We start from the raw sequence: 16,007 nt of genomic DNA, 5'->3' as shown, positions 1-16,007 counted from the left end.
TATATAAGGTACATATTAAGTAATGAATTAATTAAGAAGTGAGATCTGGCAACTCACCCAGTGCACAAGTACAGATTCCTGATCCAGAAATTAACTGGGACTGGACAGGTAATAGACCTGTGAAATAATGCACGTCCGCTCCTTGCTTCAACTGTATTGCCGTGTTCCTTCACGCACATTAAAAAAAATTGACACATATATATATGAAGAAATATTATTCAACAATTTATGCTATATAAAATAATGTGAGTACTCATGAATAGGGATACGTAACAGACCTTCACATCCGAGAAAAAATGCAATTGATTGAAGATCAATGACATTTTTTCTGAAAGTAAGAATGTATCACATAAAATGAAAAATAAAATCAACACATCTCATTTCATGGTCCATCATACACAAAATTTCTGGATAAGGCATCAGCAATACCATTCTGCCTACCAGGAATATGTTTAATCTCTACATTAAATTCGTGTAGAAATAAGGACCATCTAAGAATACTTTGGTTCTTAATTTTCATCATATTGATGAAGACAAGTTGGTTGTGATCTGAGAAAACTAACACTTTATTACCTGTAAGGTAAGTGTCAAATTTCTTAATAAACAAAACGAGACCCAATGCCTCTTTTTCCACCACTGAATAGTTCTTTTTTGCCTTATTAAATTTTCTTGAATAATCGTAAACTGAATGTTCACTGTTATCAAGGCCAACCTGTATAAGAACTGCACCTATTCCCAAATCAGATGCATCAATATGCTGGATGAAAGGTCTGTCATATTGAGGGCTGACAAGAACAGGTGATGTGGACTACACTTGTTGACATTCACTGTTAAATTGGCACTCTGTAACACTGTAAATAATTGCTTAAGGCCTGACAGATGGTCTGTCCAACACTTACTAAAGAAGACTATGTCATCTAAGTGTGTTCTGCAATTTGGCACGTCCTTTAGCAAACAATTCATAAGTTTCTGGAAAGTGGCAGGGGTGCATTTCTCAAACCAAAAGGCATTACGTTAAATTCATTCGTATGCTCCATCAGTTGTAATGAAGGCTGTCACTTTCCTAGCATAGGCTCTGAGATAGATCTGATGGCAACCCTTAGACAAATTAAGTTTTGACATATATTGAGCATTACCAATCTAGTCTGTACATTCTTCTAGAAGTGGTAATGGGAACACATCAACAGTTGTTACCTTGTTTAATTTACGATAGTCCACACACAATCTCTAGGTTTCCCCTGGTTTGGTACCAACAAACAAGGAGAACTCCAAGAAATGACACATGGAAGTCCCTAGACGAGGTTTCAACACCAAATCGCCGATTGCAAACGACCTGAGCTTTGTCTTAAACTTCTTGTCATATCGCTGCTTCATCTCTTGCTGAGTCTTCCCAAGATGTTCCATAGCCAACTCTCTTGCACGACACAACTTGTTCTTGACATCACTCAAGTAACGACCACTCTGATGAACAGAGACATCACCAAGCAACCTCTCTTGAAGCATCTTCAATGGACCCCTTACCTGGTGTCCGAATACGAGATCAAATGGAGAACAACCAAGTAACTCTTGTAACCCCTCTCTGGCTACGAAAAGAACAAAAGGAAGATTTTCATCCCAATTACGTGGATAAGTCTCCCCTGAAGTCTTCAACGACTGTTTTAACGTTTGATGAAAACGTCCAATTCCACCTTGACTTTGTGGAAGATACGGACTCGAAAACTTGTGTTGAATCCCATGTGATTCACAAAAATTTCTGAAAACTTTGGAACAAAAATATCCCTCATTATCAGTCTGGATAACACGAGGCATCCCCAAACAATGAGAAATATCGCTCTAGACACTTAATAAGATTATGAGCCTGAGTATTCCTTAAAGCATATGCCTCAGGAAATCTCATAGTCATACACATCAAAGTGAACAAAAATATGTTACCTGACTTAGTTCTCGATAAAGGACCTACACATTCCATGACAACATGAGAAAAAGGTTCTTCTGAAACTACAATAGGTTGTAATGGTGCTGTTGGCACAGGTTGGTTGGGTTTTCCCACAGTTTGACATGTTACACAATTATGGCAATATTTGACCACATCTCTCTTCAATTAAGGCCAATAAAAATATTTACATACTTTATAGTACATACTATTTATACCTTGATGACCTCCCATGGGGTCACCATGTGCTGCCTGCAAGACCTGCTCGTGATAAACACTGGGGACAACTAGTTGGATTCTGGTCTCACAATCATCTGATGAGGGAGCCCCCTTGGGTCTCCCTCTTCTCATCAGAAGTTGATCCTTGAAGAAGAAACCCGTCACTTCTTCCAATGCATCTACAGTAGCAGTGGCTTCAAAACTACATTCAAGTAAACTGGGATCAGTATTCCGTAAGGAACTCAAGGTTAAGGACTCAGAAGTGAGCGGGCAAGTACCTGGCAACTTGATCTATTTTACTGATCCTGGCTGATCAGAATAAAATAGAGTCACAACTGCTTCGGTCTCACTTTCTGCAACTGTTTCAATGGTGACAAGCGGGTAAGTTACAATTAGTTCCGCCTCCTCACCTCTACCTTCCTTGTGGTTTTGGCTCGGAGGGCCTTCTACTAAGGACTCACTCTCATCATCCAACTGAGTCATAAAAGAATCCTCAAGATCCACCTCCCACTCCTTATCTGAAGGGGTCCTGGTCTTGGGAACATCTACCTTGGTTAAGACAGGATTACTATCACCCGTTATCCCCCTTGACCTGGTCACAGCACATGCTGGGTAAATAATGCCATCATCTGCATCTGGTTGAGCCAGTATACCATCTGGGTTAATTAACATAATTGGACACTTGGTCCCTTCAACCTTACGGTTCCCAAAATCATTCCCTAGAATAATATTCACTCCTGGGATGGGCAACTGTTTACTCACACCAACGTTACACCATCCAGAAGTATAAGTGGAATCAAGGTTTACCTGGATTAATGAAACGTGTTGCACACTACCTACAATGCTTTGCAGGAGTACAACTTCATTAAGATCTCTGGTATCAACATTAACAAGCACATTATGGGAAATTAAAGACTGTGAAATTCCAGTATCACGGAGTAACTAAACAGTCTTTTTACTACCATCTGTACACAGTAATGTACCTGTAGAAATATAGGGTTTAAACTCAGTCATCCTATTGGGACTGACTGGAATACATGGTGAATTATTTGATTGCAACCCTTTACTCATAATGAGACCAGCTGGTCTTAATTCAGGGTGCAAACTAAAACAAGAATTAATCACATGTCCTTTCCTCTTACAATAAGTGCAGTACCTGACAGTGGTCAGCCAGTGGAATCTACTGCAGGCTTAGAGTTCACATTACTAGGATTTGTTATCCCTGTCAATAGTTTATCAAGTTTAGTTTTTGTAAGAGAAGAGTTCATGGGAGTAGCTGGAGAACTAATACTGGGTTTGTTTTGATAAGTATTTCTGTGAACATTGTAATTTACTCGACTATGATAACTATGGACTTGGGCTTTAAGCTGTGCCCTTGTTAACAATTCATCTTCATCAGCGAGCTAAGAAGCTCATAAACATCTGTTGTGCTTCTCTGTTCTGCCATAAAAATAGATAGTTTGTCTGGGAGACATGATAAAACTTCTTCTGTTATAAGAAGGTTTTTAACAGTTGTAAACTCTGTAATAGCAAGTGACTTAAGCCATCTCTCAACATAATGAGTTTTCATCCTGGTGACATCAGCAATTGTATGTTCATGTGCCCTCTTTAAATTTCTGAACTTCTGTCGATGTGCCTCAGGGTTTAACTGATATGCAACATTACTGTCTGCCCATTATTATCTCATTACTCTCTAGGGGTTTAATCTATTCTCTTTAAAAAAAATTCTAGTGTTTTAACTACCACGCTTGTTAATGATACGGGTCTATAATTTACTGGTTGTTCTCGACTACCATTTTTATAAATGGGTACTATGTTTGCCTATTTGCAGATATCTGTTAAGACTCCTGTGCACAAAACTGTCTGGAATATTAATTGGAGTGGAATGCTTAGCTCAGTTGCACATTCTCGCAGCACCCAAGGTGAAACTCCGTCAGGTCCAACTGCTTTATTTCTTCTTAGCCCCTTGAGAAATTTTTCCACTTCGTCTTGAGATACCTCTTTGTATTCTATGGCATATTCAGGAAGTGGTATTTGGTCCAGCTCTCTGAAATCCTCATTTTTCATGAACACACTTTGGAACTGTTTATTTAGTGTTTCACACATTTCTTTTTCATTCTCAGAAGTCCTGTTTCCCGTTCTCAATCTCTGGATTTTATCCTTTATATGCAGCTTGCTTTTAATAAATTTATAGAAAAGGTCTGGATCTGTTTTACATTTGTCCACTATACCTTTCTCAAAGTTCCTTTCTGCCTCTCTTCTCACAGTTTTGTAATTGTTTCTTGCTTGCTTGTAATGCTGGTATGTTTGTGGGTTAGGCCTCTTCCTGTATTGAACCCCTTTTCTTGTCTTTTTCTCTCTGGTCCTCTCACAATTTCTGTTGAACCAATCCTGTCTTCTGGTCCTGCATCTCTGTTTTGGTATATATGTTTGTGTGTCTTCATCGTATATTTCACAAAATTTGGCATACATCTCATTTACGTCTTTGCCTTGCAATAAGTCTGTCCAATTAATCTCGTTAAAGAATTTTCTAAGTTCCCCCATAGTGTCCTCTCTTGAAACGAGTTTATAAACTTTGATAAACTATTATTATATCTTTATTAATATAAAGAATATAATTATATTCTTGTATATTGACTGCATATTGTGGTGACTGTATATTGTGGTGACTGTATACTGTGGTGACTGTATATTGTGGTGACTGCATATTGTGGTGACTGAATATTGTGGTGACTGTATATTGTGGTGACTGTATACTGTGGTGACTGTATATTGTGGTGACTGCATATTGTGGTGACTGAATATTGTGGTGACTGAATATTGTGGTGACTGTATATTGTGGTGACTGTATATTGTGGGGACTTTATACTATGGTGACTGTATATTGTAGTGACTGTATATTGTGGTGACTGTATACTGTGGTGACTGTATATTGTGGTGACTGCATATTGTGGTGACTGAATATTGTGGTGACTGTATATTGTGGTGACTGTATACTGTGGTGACTGTATACTGTGGTGACTGAATATTGTGGTGACTGCATATTGTGGTGACTGAATATTGTGGTGACTGAATATTGTGGTGACTGTATATTGTGGGGACTTTATACTATGGTGACTGTATATTGTAGTGACTGTATATTGTGGTGACTGTATACTGTGGTGACTGTATACTGTGGTGACTGTATACTGTGGTGACTGTATATTGTGGTGACTGTATACTGTGGTGACTGTATATTGTGGTGACTGTATATTGTGGTGACTGTATACTGTGGTGACTGTATATTGTGGTGACTGTATATTGTGGTGACTGTATATTGTGGTGACTGTATATTGTGGTGACTGTATATTGTGGTGACTGTATATTGTGGTGACTGCATATTGTGGTGACTGTATACTGTGGTGACTGAATATTGTGGTGACTGTATATTGTGGTGACTGTATATTGTGGTAACTGAATATTGTGGTGACTGTATACTGTGGTGACTGTATATTGTGGTGACTGAATATTGTGGTGACTGAATATTGTGGTGACTGTATACTGTGGTGACTGAATATTGTGGTGACTGTATACTGTGGTGACTGAATATTGTGGTGACTGTATATTGTGGTGACTGTATATTGTGGTGACTGTATATTGTGGTGACTGTATATTGTGGTGACTGTATATTGTGGTGACTGTATATTGTGGTGACTGAATATTGTGGTGACTGTATACTGTGGTGACTGAATATTGTGGTGACTGTATACTGTGGTGACTGAATATTGTGGTGACTGTATACTGTGGTGACTGAATATTGTGGTGACTGTATATTGTGGTGACTGTATATTGTGGTGACTGTATATTGTGGTGACTGTATATTGTGGTGACTGAATATTGTGGTGACTGAATATTGTGGTGACTGAATATTGTGGTGACTGTATATTGTGGTGACTGTATATTGTGGTGACTGTATATTGTGGTGACTGAATATTGTGGTGACTGAATATTGTGGTGACTGTATACTGTGGTGACTGAATATTGTGGTGACTGAATATTGTGGTGACTGAATATTGTGGTGACTGTATACTGTGGTGACTGTATACTGTGGTGACTGAATACTGTGGTGACTGAATATTGTGGTGACTGAATATTGTGGTGACTGAATATTGTGGTGACTGTATATTGTGGTGACTGAATATTGTGGTGACTGTATACTGTGGTGACTGTATACTGTGGTGACTGTATACTGTAGTGACTGTATACTGTGGTGACTGAATACTGTGGTGACTGTATACTGTGGTGACTGAATATTGTGGTGACTGAATATTGTGGTGACTGTATACTGTGGTGACTGTATACTGTGGTGACTGAATACTGTGGTGACTGAATATTGTGGTGACTGAATATTGTGGTGACTGAATATTGTGGTGACTGTATACTGTGGTGACTGTATATTGTGGTGACTGTATATTGTGGTGACTGTATACTGTGGTGACTGAATATTGTGGTGACTGAATATTGTGGTGACTGAATATTGTGGTGACTGAATATTGTGGTGACTGTATACTGTGGTGACTGTATATTGTGGTGACTGTATATTGTGGTGACTGTATACTGTGGTGACTGTATACTGTGGTGACTGTATATTGTGGTGACTGTATATTGTGGTGACTGTATACTGTGGTGACTGAATATTGTGGTGACTGTATACTGTGGTGACTGTATACTGTGGTGACTGTATACTGTGGTGACTGTATACTGTGGTGACTGTATACTGTGGTGACTGTATACTGTGGTGACTGAATATTGTGGTGACTGTATACTGTGGTGACTGTATACTGTGGTGACTGTATACTGTGGTGACTGTATACTGTGGTGACTGTATACTGTGGTGACTGTATACTGTGGTGACTGTATACTGTGGTGACTGTATACTGTGGTGACTGTATACTGTGGTGACTGTATACTGTGGTGACTGTATACTGTGGTGACTGTATACTGTGGTGACTGACCGTGTTCTCACCACAGCCCGGCAGGAGAGGTGACGGGGCCGCTGGTGTATGGGCACTACGGGCGGCGGGAGGACCTGGCCACTCTCCAGTCTCTCAAGATCAGTGTCAAGGGCGCCGTCGTCCTCCTGAGGGACGGCAAGATCCACAACGGCGCCAAGGTACGTGTGGTCCCTGAGCTCCTGTACCTGTAGTTGGTCCCTTGAGCCCCTGTACCTGTAGTCGGTCCCCTTGAGCCCCTGTACCTATGGTCCTGTGAGCCCCTGTACTTGTAGTTGATCCCCTTGAGCCCCTGTACCTATGGTCCTGTAAGCCCTGTACTTGTAGTTGGTCCCCTTGAGCCCCTGTACCTGTGGTCCCCTGAGCCCCTGTACTTGTAGCTGATCCCTTGAGCCCCTGTACCTGTAGCTGATCCCTTGAGCCCCTGTACCTGTAGTTGGTCACTGTTAGCCTGGTGGGAAGTCACTGTTAGCCTGGTGGGAGGTCGCTGTTAGCCTGGTGGGAGGTCACTGTTAGCCTGGTGGGAGGTCACTGTTAGCCAGGTGGGTGGTCACTGTTAGCCAGGTGGGAGGTCACTGTTAGCCTGGTGGGAGGTCGCTGTTAGCCTGGTGGGAGGTCACTGTTAGCCAGGTGGGTGGTCACTGTTAGCCAGGTGGGAGGTCACTGTTAGCCTGGTGGGAGGTCACTGTTAGCCAGGTGGGAGGTCACTGTTAGCCTGGTGGGAGGTCACTGTTAGCCTGGTGGGAGGTCACTGTTAGCCTGGTGGGAGGTCACTGTTAGCCTGGTGGGAGGTCACTGTTAGCCAGGTGGGAGGTCACTGTTAGCCAGGTGGGAGGTCACTGTTAGCCAGGTGGGAGGTCACTGTTAGCCTGGTGGGAGGTCACTGTTAGCCAGGTGGGAGGTCACTGTTAGCCTGGTGGGAGGTCACTGTTAGCCTGCTGGGAGGTCGCTGTTAGCCTGCTGGGAGGTCGCTGTTAGCCTGGTGGGAGGTCACTGTTAGCCTGGTGGGAGGTCACTGTTAGCCAGGTGGGAGGTCACTGTTAGCCAGGTGGGAGGTCACTGTTAGCTAGGCGGGAGGTCTCTGTCCGCTCATGGTACCCACTCATGGTACCCGCTCATGGTACCCGCTCATGTACCCACTCATGGTACCCGCTCATGGTACCCGCTCATGTACCCACTCATGGTACCCGCTCATGGTACCCGCTCATGTACCCACTCATGGTACCCGCTCATGTACCCACTCATGGTACCCACTCATGGTATCAGCTCATGGTTCCCGCTCATGGTACCCGCTCATGGTACCCACTCATGGTACTCACTCATGGTACCCGCTCATGGTACCCGCTCATGGTACCCGCTCATGGTACCCGCTCATGGTACCCGCTCATGGTACCCGCAGAAGCTGATGGGGTAATATTGACAAGACTTGCACAGCCATAACGTAATGCAAAATAAAGTGGCCACTATTTGGGGGTTATGGTGGGGAGGATACGGGGGGGTGTTGTGTGGGTTACAGTTAACAGTTAACACAGTGATTGGACAAACAAAAATAAACACACAAATTGGAGCCTATTCTGAGGAATCATCTTACATTAAGGACACCGCAAGAAACATTTTACATCAAAGACACCTCAGGGAGTAAGCTTTACGTCGAAGACACCTCAAGGAGTAAGCTTTACATCAAAGACACCTCAAGGAGTAAGCTTTACATCAAAGACACCTCAAGGAGTAAGCTTTACATCAAAGACACCTCAAGGAGTAAGCTTTACATCAAAGACACCTCAAGGAGTAAGCTTTACATCAAAGACACCTCAAGGAGTAAGCTTTACATCAAAGACACCTCAAGGAGTAAGCTTTACATCAAAGACACCTCAAGGAGTAAGCTTTACATCAAAGACACCTCAAGGAGTAAGCTTTACATCAAAGACACCTCAGGGAGTAAGCTTTACATCAAAGACACCTCAGGGAGTAAGCTTTACATCAAAGACACCTCAAGGAGTAAGCTTTACATCAAAGACACCTCAAGGAGTAAGCTTTACATCAAAGACACCTCAAGGAGTAAGCTTTACATCAAAGACACCTCAAGGAGTAAGCTTTACATCAAAGACACCTCAAGGAGTAAGCTTTACATCAAAGACACCTCAGGGAGTAAGCTTTACATCAAAGACACCTCAAGGAGTAAGCTTTACATCAAAGACACCTCAGGGAGTAAGCTTTACATCAATAATAATAATAATAATAATAATAATAATAATAATAATAATAATAATAATAATAATAATAATAATAATAATAATAATAATAATAATAATAATAATTCATTTAGGCAAAGTACATACATAGCTGCAGAGTTACAGTACAAACATTCTGTTGGATTTAAAGACAGAGGTAGTACATACAATACCTAAAGCCACTAGTACGCAGAGCGTTTCGGGCGAACGATCGGTGTACTCTTCAGGGTTAACAGAGATAGGGCTTGTGCACGAAGATCGGTGCACTGTGCCCTGCAATGAGCTTTTCAAGTCAGCTGTGGGAGAATTTTGAGAGACATATTCTCACATCACATCACATCAATTTCTATTTTGCTTTCCCGAGTGCAATGCGTTCGTCGCCAATGTACATGTGGCAGATGGTTCACGAGGCTGTCGGAATCAGCAGAGAAAATACGAGAGCAACCGTACAGGGCCTGGGAGCAAGGTCGAGTTAGAGTCCTTGAGGGCCTCTTCTCAGACTAGCCTCACCTGGTCCTGCTTCACGTTGATCGTTGGCATCTCCTCAATGATTTAACACTTTAAGGGACTCCTAGGGTCCTCATCACATTTATTGTTTAGTGAATAATAGGCAACTCGGTGTTGAAGACACTTAGAGCTGAAGACTTCAGTAATGTTGGCAGTATTCAGAAGTGGTTCAACGGAAACACCGCATAAAGCTTAACAGTAGTTTATTTACTAACTTAACCACTAATACACAGGGTGCTTGATTTACTTTAGATTGGCGTCAGAAAGGCTATGGTTGTATTAGCGAGACTCTTGACGTCTGGCTAATCGACTCGGTCCACTCGTGGAGTAACACCTAATTTAACACAGTTGACAGCCAATCATTAACACGGTAACCTAACTGCCGGTATGCAAAGGGATCACAAGAGTTCCAACCGGATACTCGGTAATGATGATGTGCAATAACTCACAAATACACTGTCAATGGGACAGGCAAAAAATCAAAGACACCTCAGGGAGTAAACTTTCTCAAGACAAATGAAGAAGAAGGATATGATGATCACCGGGAAAAGATCTTCATAACAAAATCGGAGAGAAATGTAAACGACTCTCACAAGACTTACCAGCTTGCGTCAGTCAACACCGTCTGCGTCAAGACTTACCAGCTTGCGTCAGTCAACACCGTCTGTGTCAAGACTTACCAGCTTGCGTCAGTCAACACCGTCTGCGTCAAGACTTACCAGCTTGTGTCAGTCTCCTCCGTCTGCGTCAAGACTTACCAGCTTGCGTCAGTCAACACCGTCTGCGTCAAGACTTACCAGCTTGCGTCAGTCAACACCGTCTGCGTCAAGACTTACCAGCTTGTGTCAGTCTCCTCCGTCTGCGTCAAGACTTACCAGCTTGCGTCAGTCAACACCGTCTGCGTCAAGACTTACCAGCTTGCGTCAGTCAACACCGTCTGTGCCAAGACTTACCAGCTTGCGTCAGTCAACACCGTCTGCGTCAAGACTTACCAGCTTGCGTCAGTCAACACCGTCTGCGTCAAGACTTACCAGCTTGCGTCAGTCAACACCGTCTGCGTCAAGACTTACCAGCTTGCGTCAGTCAACACCGTCTGCGTCAAGACTTACCAGCTTGCGTCAGTCAACACCGTCTGCGTCAAGACTTACCAGCTTGCGTCAGTCAACACCGTCTGCGTCAAGACTTACCAGCTTGCGTCAGTCAACACCGTCTGCGTCAAGACTTACCAGCTTGCGTCAGCCAACACCGTCTGCGTCAAGACTTACCAGCTTGCGTCAGTCAACACCGTCTGCGTCAAGACTTACCAGCTTGCGTCAGTCAACACCGTCTGCGTCAAGACTTACCAGCTTGCGTCAGTCAACACCGTCTGCGTCAAGACTTACCAGCTTGCGTCAGTCAACACCGTCTGCGTCAAGACTTACCAGCTTGCGTCAGTCAACACCGTCTGCGTCAAGACTTACCAGCTTGCGTCAGTCAACACCGTCTGTGTCAAGACTTACCAGCTTGCGTCAGTCAACACCGTCTGCGTCAAGACTTACCAGCTTGCGTCAGTCAACACCGTCTGCGTCAAGACTTACCAGCTTGCGTCAGTCAACACCGTCTGCGTCAAGACTTACCAGCTTGCGTCAGTCAACACCGTCTGTGTCAAGACTTACCAGCATGCGTCAGTCAACACCGTCTGTGTCAAGACTTATCAGCTTGCGTCAGTCAACACCGTCTGTGTCAAGACTTACCAGCTTGCGTCAGTCAACACCGTCTGTGTCAAGACTTACCAGCTTGCGTCAGTCAACACCGTCTGTGTCAAGACTTACCAGCATGCGTCAGTCAACACCGTCTGTGTCAAGACTTACCAGCTTGCGTCAGTCAACACCGTGTGTCAAGCTAGTTTAGTTCATTTATTATGCACCCCATACCCATCTTGTGGGCGGTAGTGGAAAGGGTTACAGAGGCACATAATGGGCTCAGGGACTGAACCCCACAATTCATTTAGCTAAGCAATTTACAATCTTGATGAGCAAGTTACAAAATTCAGTATAAGTCGTCACATCATAAATGGGTTCGAGATCGACCTCAAGTACAGGTTCTAAATTAAGCAACTGACATATGTGGAGAGCTAGTGTCACAATTGATATGTTTGTCCTGCACACCGCCCCCCATCCAGTGGGCAGCGGTGGATAGGTTACAATCACTTAGTTACTACCTACAGTTAGCAAACTGGGGATATTTGGCTAAAATTTCTGGTAGCAGATCATTTTGAATTAAATATTGACACATCGCTGGAACATTGGTTATAGAATTGTCTCTAAATTCACGTATCTTTTCGCACTCCATCACATAGTGACGGAGAGTGTGCGAATAATTTTGTTGACACAGTTTACATTTAGTCAGGTCTACATCGGCAGATAATGAGAATTCCCAGAGATACTTGTAACCGATTCTAAGCCGAGCAGTAGTAACATCTAGAAGTCTGCTGATTTTATTGGATGATCCATAGATGTGTGGCTCCTCTTGCATGATAGTATGATGATAGATGGAATTACTGGTGTCAATTTCACTTTGCCTCAGATCTACAAGATCTTGTTGAAGTTCTCGGTGTACTGCTGCTCTTAGATTGTTCATTGACAATCCAAGGTTACACTCAACGGCTCCTTTAAAGGCAGATTCTTTGGCTAACTTATCAGCTCTATCATGCATTCGGAGGCCAACATGAGATGGAGACCACATGAAATGGACTCTGTTACCATCCTTAATAATTTTGTTGTATTTGTGTCTAGCTTCGGACACGAGCATGTTACAGTTATGTCTTAAAGAGTTGAGAGCAATTAAGGATGATAAAGAGTCACTTACAATTAATGTATCAAGTTTGGAGACTTGTACACATTTCAGTGCAAGGATCAAGGCAAATAGTTCTGTCTGAAGGGTAGAGGCCCAATTGTTTATACGGACTCCCCACTCAAAGTACAAGGCATCGCCCATTGTCAGAACAACTGCACTTCCAGCTGCACCCGTGGTGCGGTGTAGGGAACCATCAGTGTATATGATTTGAGAGAGAGAATGCTCTGTGGACAGAGCATCAATATGGCTTAAGGCATTGAGCTTTGCCTCAAGACGAAGCTTGGGCTGATCTCTAATTTGCTTCTTGGGTAGCAAAAGGGAGGGATAAAAATTGGAAAAAGTGTAACCTCCCACGGTGCAGGAAAGTGCCGTTGTTGTTTTTCTTGGCACAAATTATAAATCTGATACATTTTGAGTTCAGTTCCAGTTTTAGTTATCCATTTGGAACAATGCTGACCTTCAATAAATTCTTGAGGGCTTCTGTGTAAGGGATAGGATGATTAAGCTTAAAAGTTTAAGCATTTTTAAACCAATTTGACGGTTAATTTCAGTAACACGATCAACAACTCTCGGAATATTAAGTTCATTTCTCATATTAAGTATCTTTGTGGTACGAGGGCACCCAAGGATTATCCTCAAGGCTTCGTTCTGCAATTTTTCAAGCCTTCCAAGTTTTCTTTCAGGCATCAAAACAAGCAGAGGTGCAGCATGATCCACTAAAGATCTGATGTATGCAAGGTACATCATTTTAACAGTTCTGACATTGGCACCATAGCCTGAGTGATAACCTGCAACAGCCTTGAGAGCTCGGAGCCTCTCTTTATACTGACGACAGAGTCTGAATACAACAGGACCATACAGTGGCACCTCAAGGCCAAGGTATTTGAATCTGTTTACATAGTCAAGCTGGGAGCCATCAGACAGTTGCATCTTGCGAACAGCTCCTCCCTGCCTGGGTGGGCGCCGATTTAGAATCATTGTTTTCTCTGCTGAGATAATTAAACCTAGGTCCTGACATGAGTCTAATACAGAGTTAAGAGTGTTCTGCGTTTTAGCATACCCAGTGGTGTGTATCATTATATCATCAGCATAGCTAATGATGTGGACGTTGGGTTTGCTCGGTATAGAGTTTAACAGCGTGTTTATTAAGATATTAAATAAGGTAGGACTGAGGACACCTCCCTGCGGGGTACCTAGTTCAAAGTCTCTTGTTACACTCCTATGTCCCTGGAAAAATACACATGACTTCCTGTTGGATAAGTAACCCCTGATCCAACAAAGAAGCCGACCACCAATATTTATTCTTGCAAGCTCACTCAAGATAACATGTCTATTTGCAATATCAAAGGCAGACTTAAGATCTAGGAAGGTGGTATATGACTTTTCAGTGTGCAGGGTAAGAAAGGTGGTGATGCAATGATGCACACTCCTTCCATGCATGAAGCCATATATCTGGGGATAGCATGGTTCTTATTCTATGGAGGAGACGGTTTAGGACCATTCTCTCGAATGTTTTGCAAATGCAGCTAGTAAGGGAAATTGGGCGGAAAGCATTCTCTTGATTTGGTAATTGGAATGATTATACTGTTGGTCCAAGAGTTAGGAAGCTCCCCAGTAACATAGCTCATATTATACAGCTCAAGCAGGGGATTCCCTGGTACTTAAGGGAGCAGACGCAATATGTCATAAGTGATACATTCCTCACCAGGAGATGTTGCTTTGCCTTTGTAAAGGCCAAAGCCACAAACCAAAGCCAAACCTTTGGCCAAAGCCAAAGTGGGCCAAAAGTAATTCAAACTCAGTAAATGGCACGTTGCATTCATCTTCCTTGTGGAGCATGAAGTCAACGAGCCTTTCTCGATCTCCGTAACCAGCATTTAATCTGAACTGTATGTCTGGGGGAAGATTATTGAAGCTAGAGGTGGTTGCCCAAGCATCGACTAACTCGTTTGCTCTGTGTAGAGGGTGAGGGTGTGCTACTTGGCCGATCTTATCGCCTTTAATTCTTTTAATATCCTTCCATGCCTGGCTGAGGGGGGTGTGAGAGTTGAGACTGTTAACAAAAGTTTCCCAGTTATCTTGCCTGAGCTCTGTCATGCGCTCCCTCGCCTTGGCTAGGGCTTTCTGAAAGAGCTTGAGCATTGCTGGCGTACGTGTTTCCCTATATGCAAGCCCAACTCGTCTGGCAGTGCGTTTCAAAGTACGCAGTTTGGGGTCATTGTAATAGGCATGGCGTTTATTACCTTTCATATCGTTGCGACTATTGGATGGTGCAGGGGGCCGACCTAAAGGGTCAGCAAACATCTGAATGCTCTGTACTAGACCGTCGTTAAATGTCTGGACTGTGGAGGGATCATAAGTGCTGTACCACTCTGACACATGAGCAACAAAGTCTTCACGTCGAGCAGGAGGAACACTGAGCTGTTTGCGTTTGAAAGTCCCACCGGGCAGGATGGTATTTCCTATACATAGAGTAGTCAATCTAGGGTGATGATCTGACAACAAATCTGTTACAATAGATGATGTGCACCAGACGTGAGAGACGTTGAAACCAACACAGAGGTCTAGAATGCCTCCACAAATATGCGTGGGTTCAAGGTCACCCACAATCTGCACATCTTGGTGACTATTTAGTAGCGACAGCAGTTGAGTCAAGACAGACATAATGTTGACAAATAACTTCACTTCCCAGACGCCCGCATGAGAGACCCAGTAAGCTCCTGCCACCACCTACCAGTACCACCTTACAGCCACCACCTACCAGTACCACCTTACAGCCACCACCTACCAGTACCACCTTACAGCCACCACCTACCAGTACCACCTCACCAGCCACCACCTACCAGTACCACCTCACCAGCCACCACTTACCAGTACCACAACACCAGCCACCACCTACCAGTACCACCTCACCAGCCACCACCTACCAGTACCACCTCACCAGCCACCACCTACCAGTACCACCTCACCAGCCACCACCTACCAGTACCACAACACCAGCCACCACCTACCAGTACCACCTCACCAGCCACCACCTACCAGTACCACAACACCAGCCACCACCTACCAGTACCACCTCACCAGCCACCACCTACCAGTACCACCTCACCTGCCACCACCTACCAGTACCACCTCACCAGCCACCACCTACCAGTACCACCTCACCAGCCACCACCTACCAGTACCACCTCACCAGCCACCACCTACCAGTACCACCTCACCAGCCACCACCTACCAGTACCACCTCACCAGCCACCACCTACCAGTACCACCTCACCAGCCACCACCTAC

At 43.7% G+C, this 16,007-nt stretch overlaps 1 protein-coding gene across 1 annotated transcript in view; it reads left to right on the top strand.

Annotated features, from left to right (window-relative positions):
• The window catches only part of LOC123765218 (aminopeptidase NAALADL1), a 247,305-nt gene that overhangs the window by 89,847 nt on the left and 141,451 nt on the right, over positions 1-16,007 (top strand). The window contains exon 6 of the mRNA XM_045753697.2: positions 7,163-7,304. Within this exon, the coding sequence (XP_045609653.2) occupies positions 7,163-7,304 (142 nt within the window). The remainder of the gene's footprint in view (positions 1-7,162; positions 7,305-16,007) is intronic.

The sequence above is a fragment of the Procambarus clarkii genome, chromosome 33, assembly GCF_040958095.1.
Source record: "Procambarus clarkii isolate CNS0578487 chromosome 33, FALCON_Pclarkii_2.0, whole genome shotgun sequence".
NCBI lineage: Eukaryota > Metazoa > Arthropoda > Malacostraca > Decapoda > Cambaridae > Procambarus > Procambarus clarkii.
This window is presented reverse-complemented; position numbering and strand designations above follow the sequence as displayed.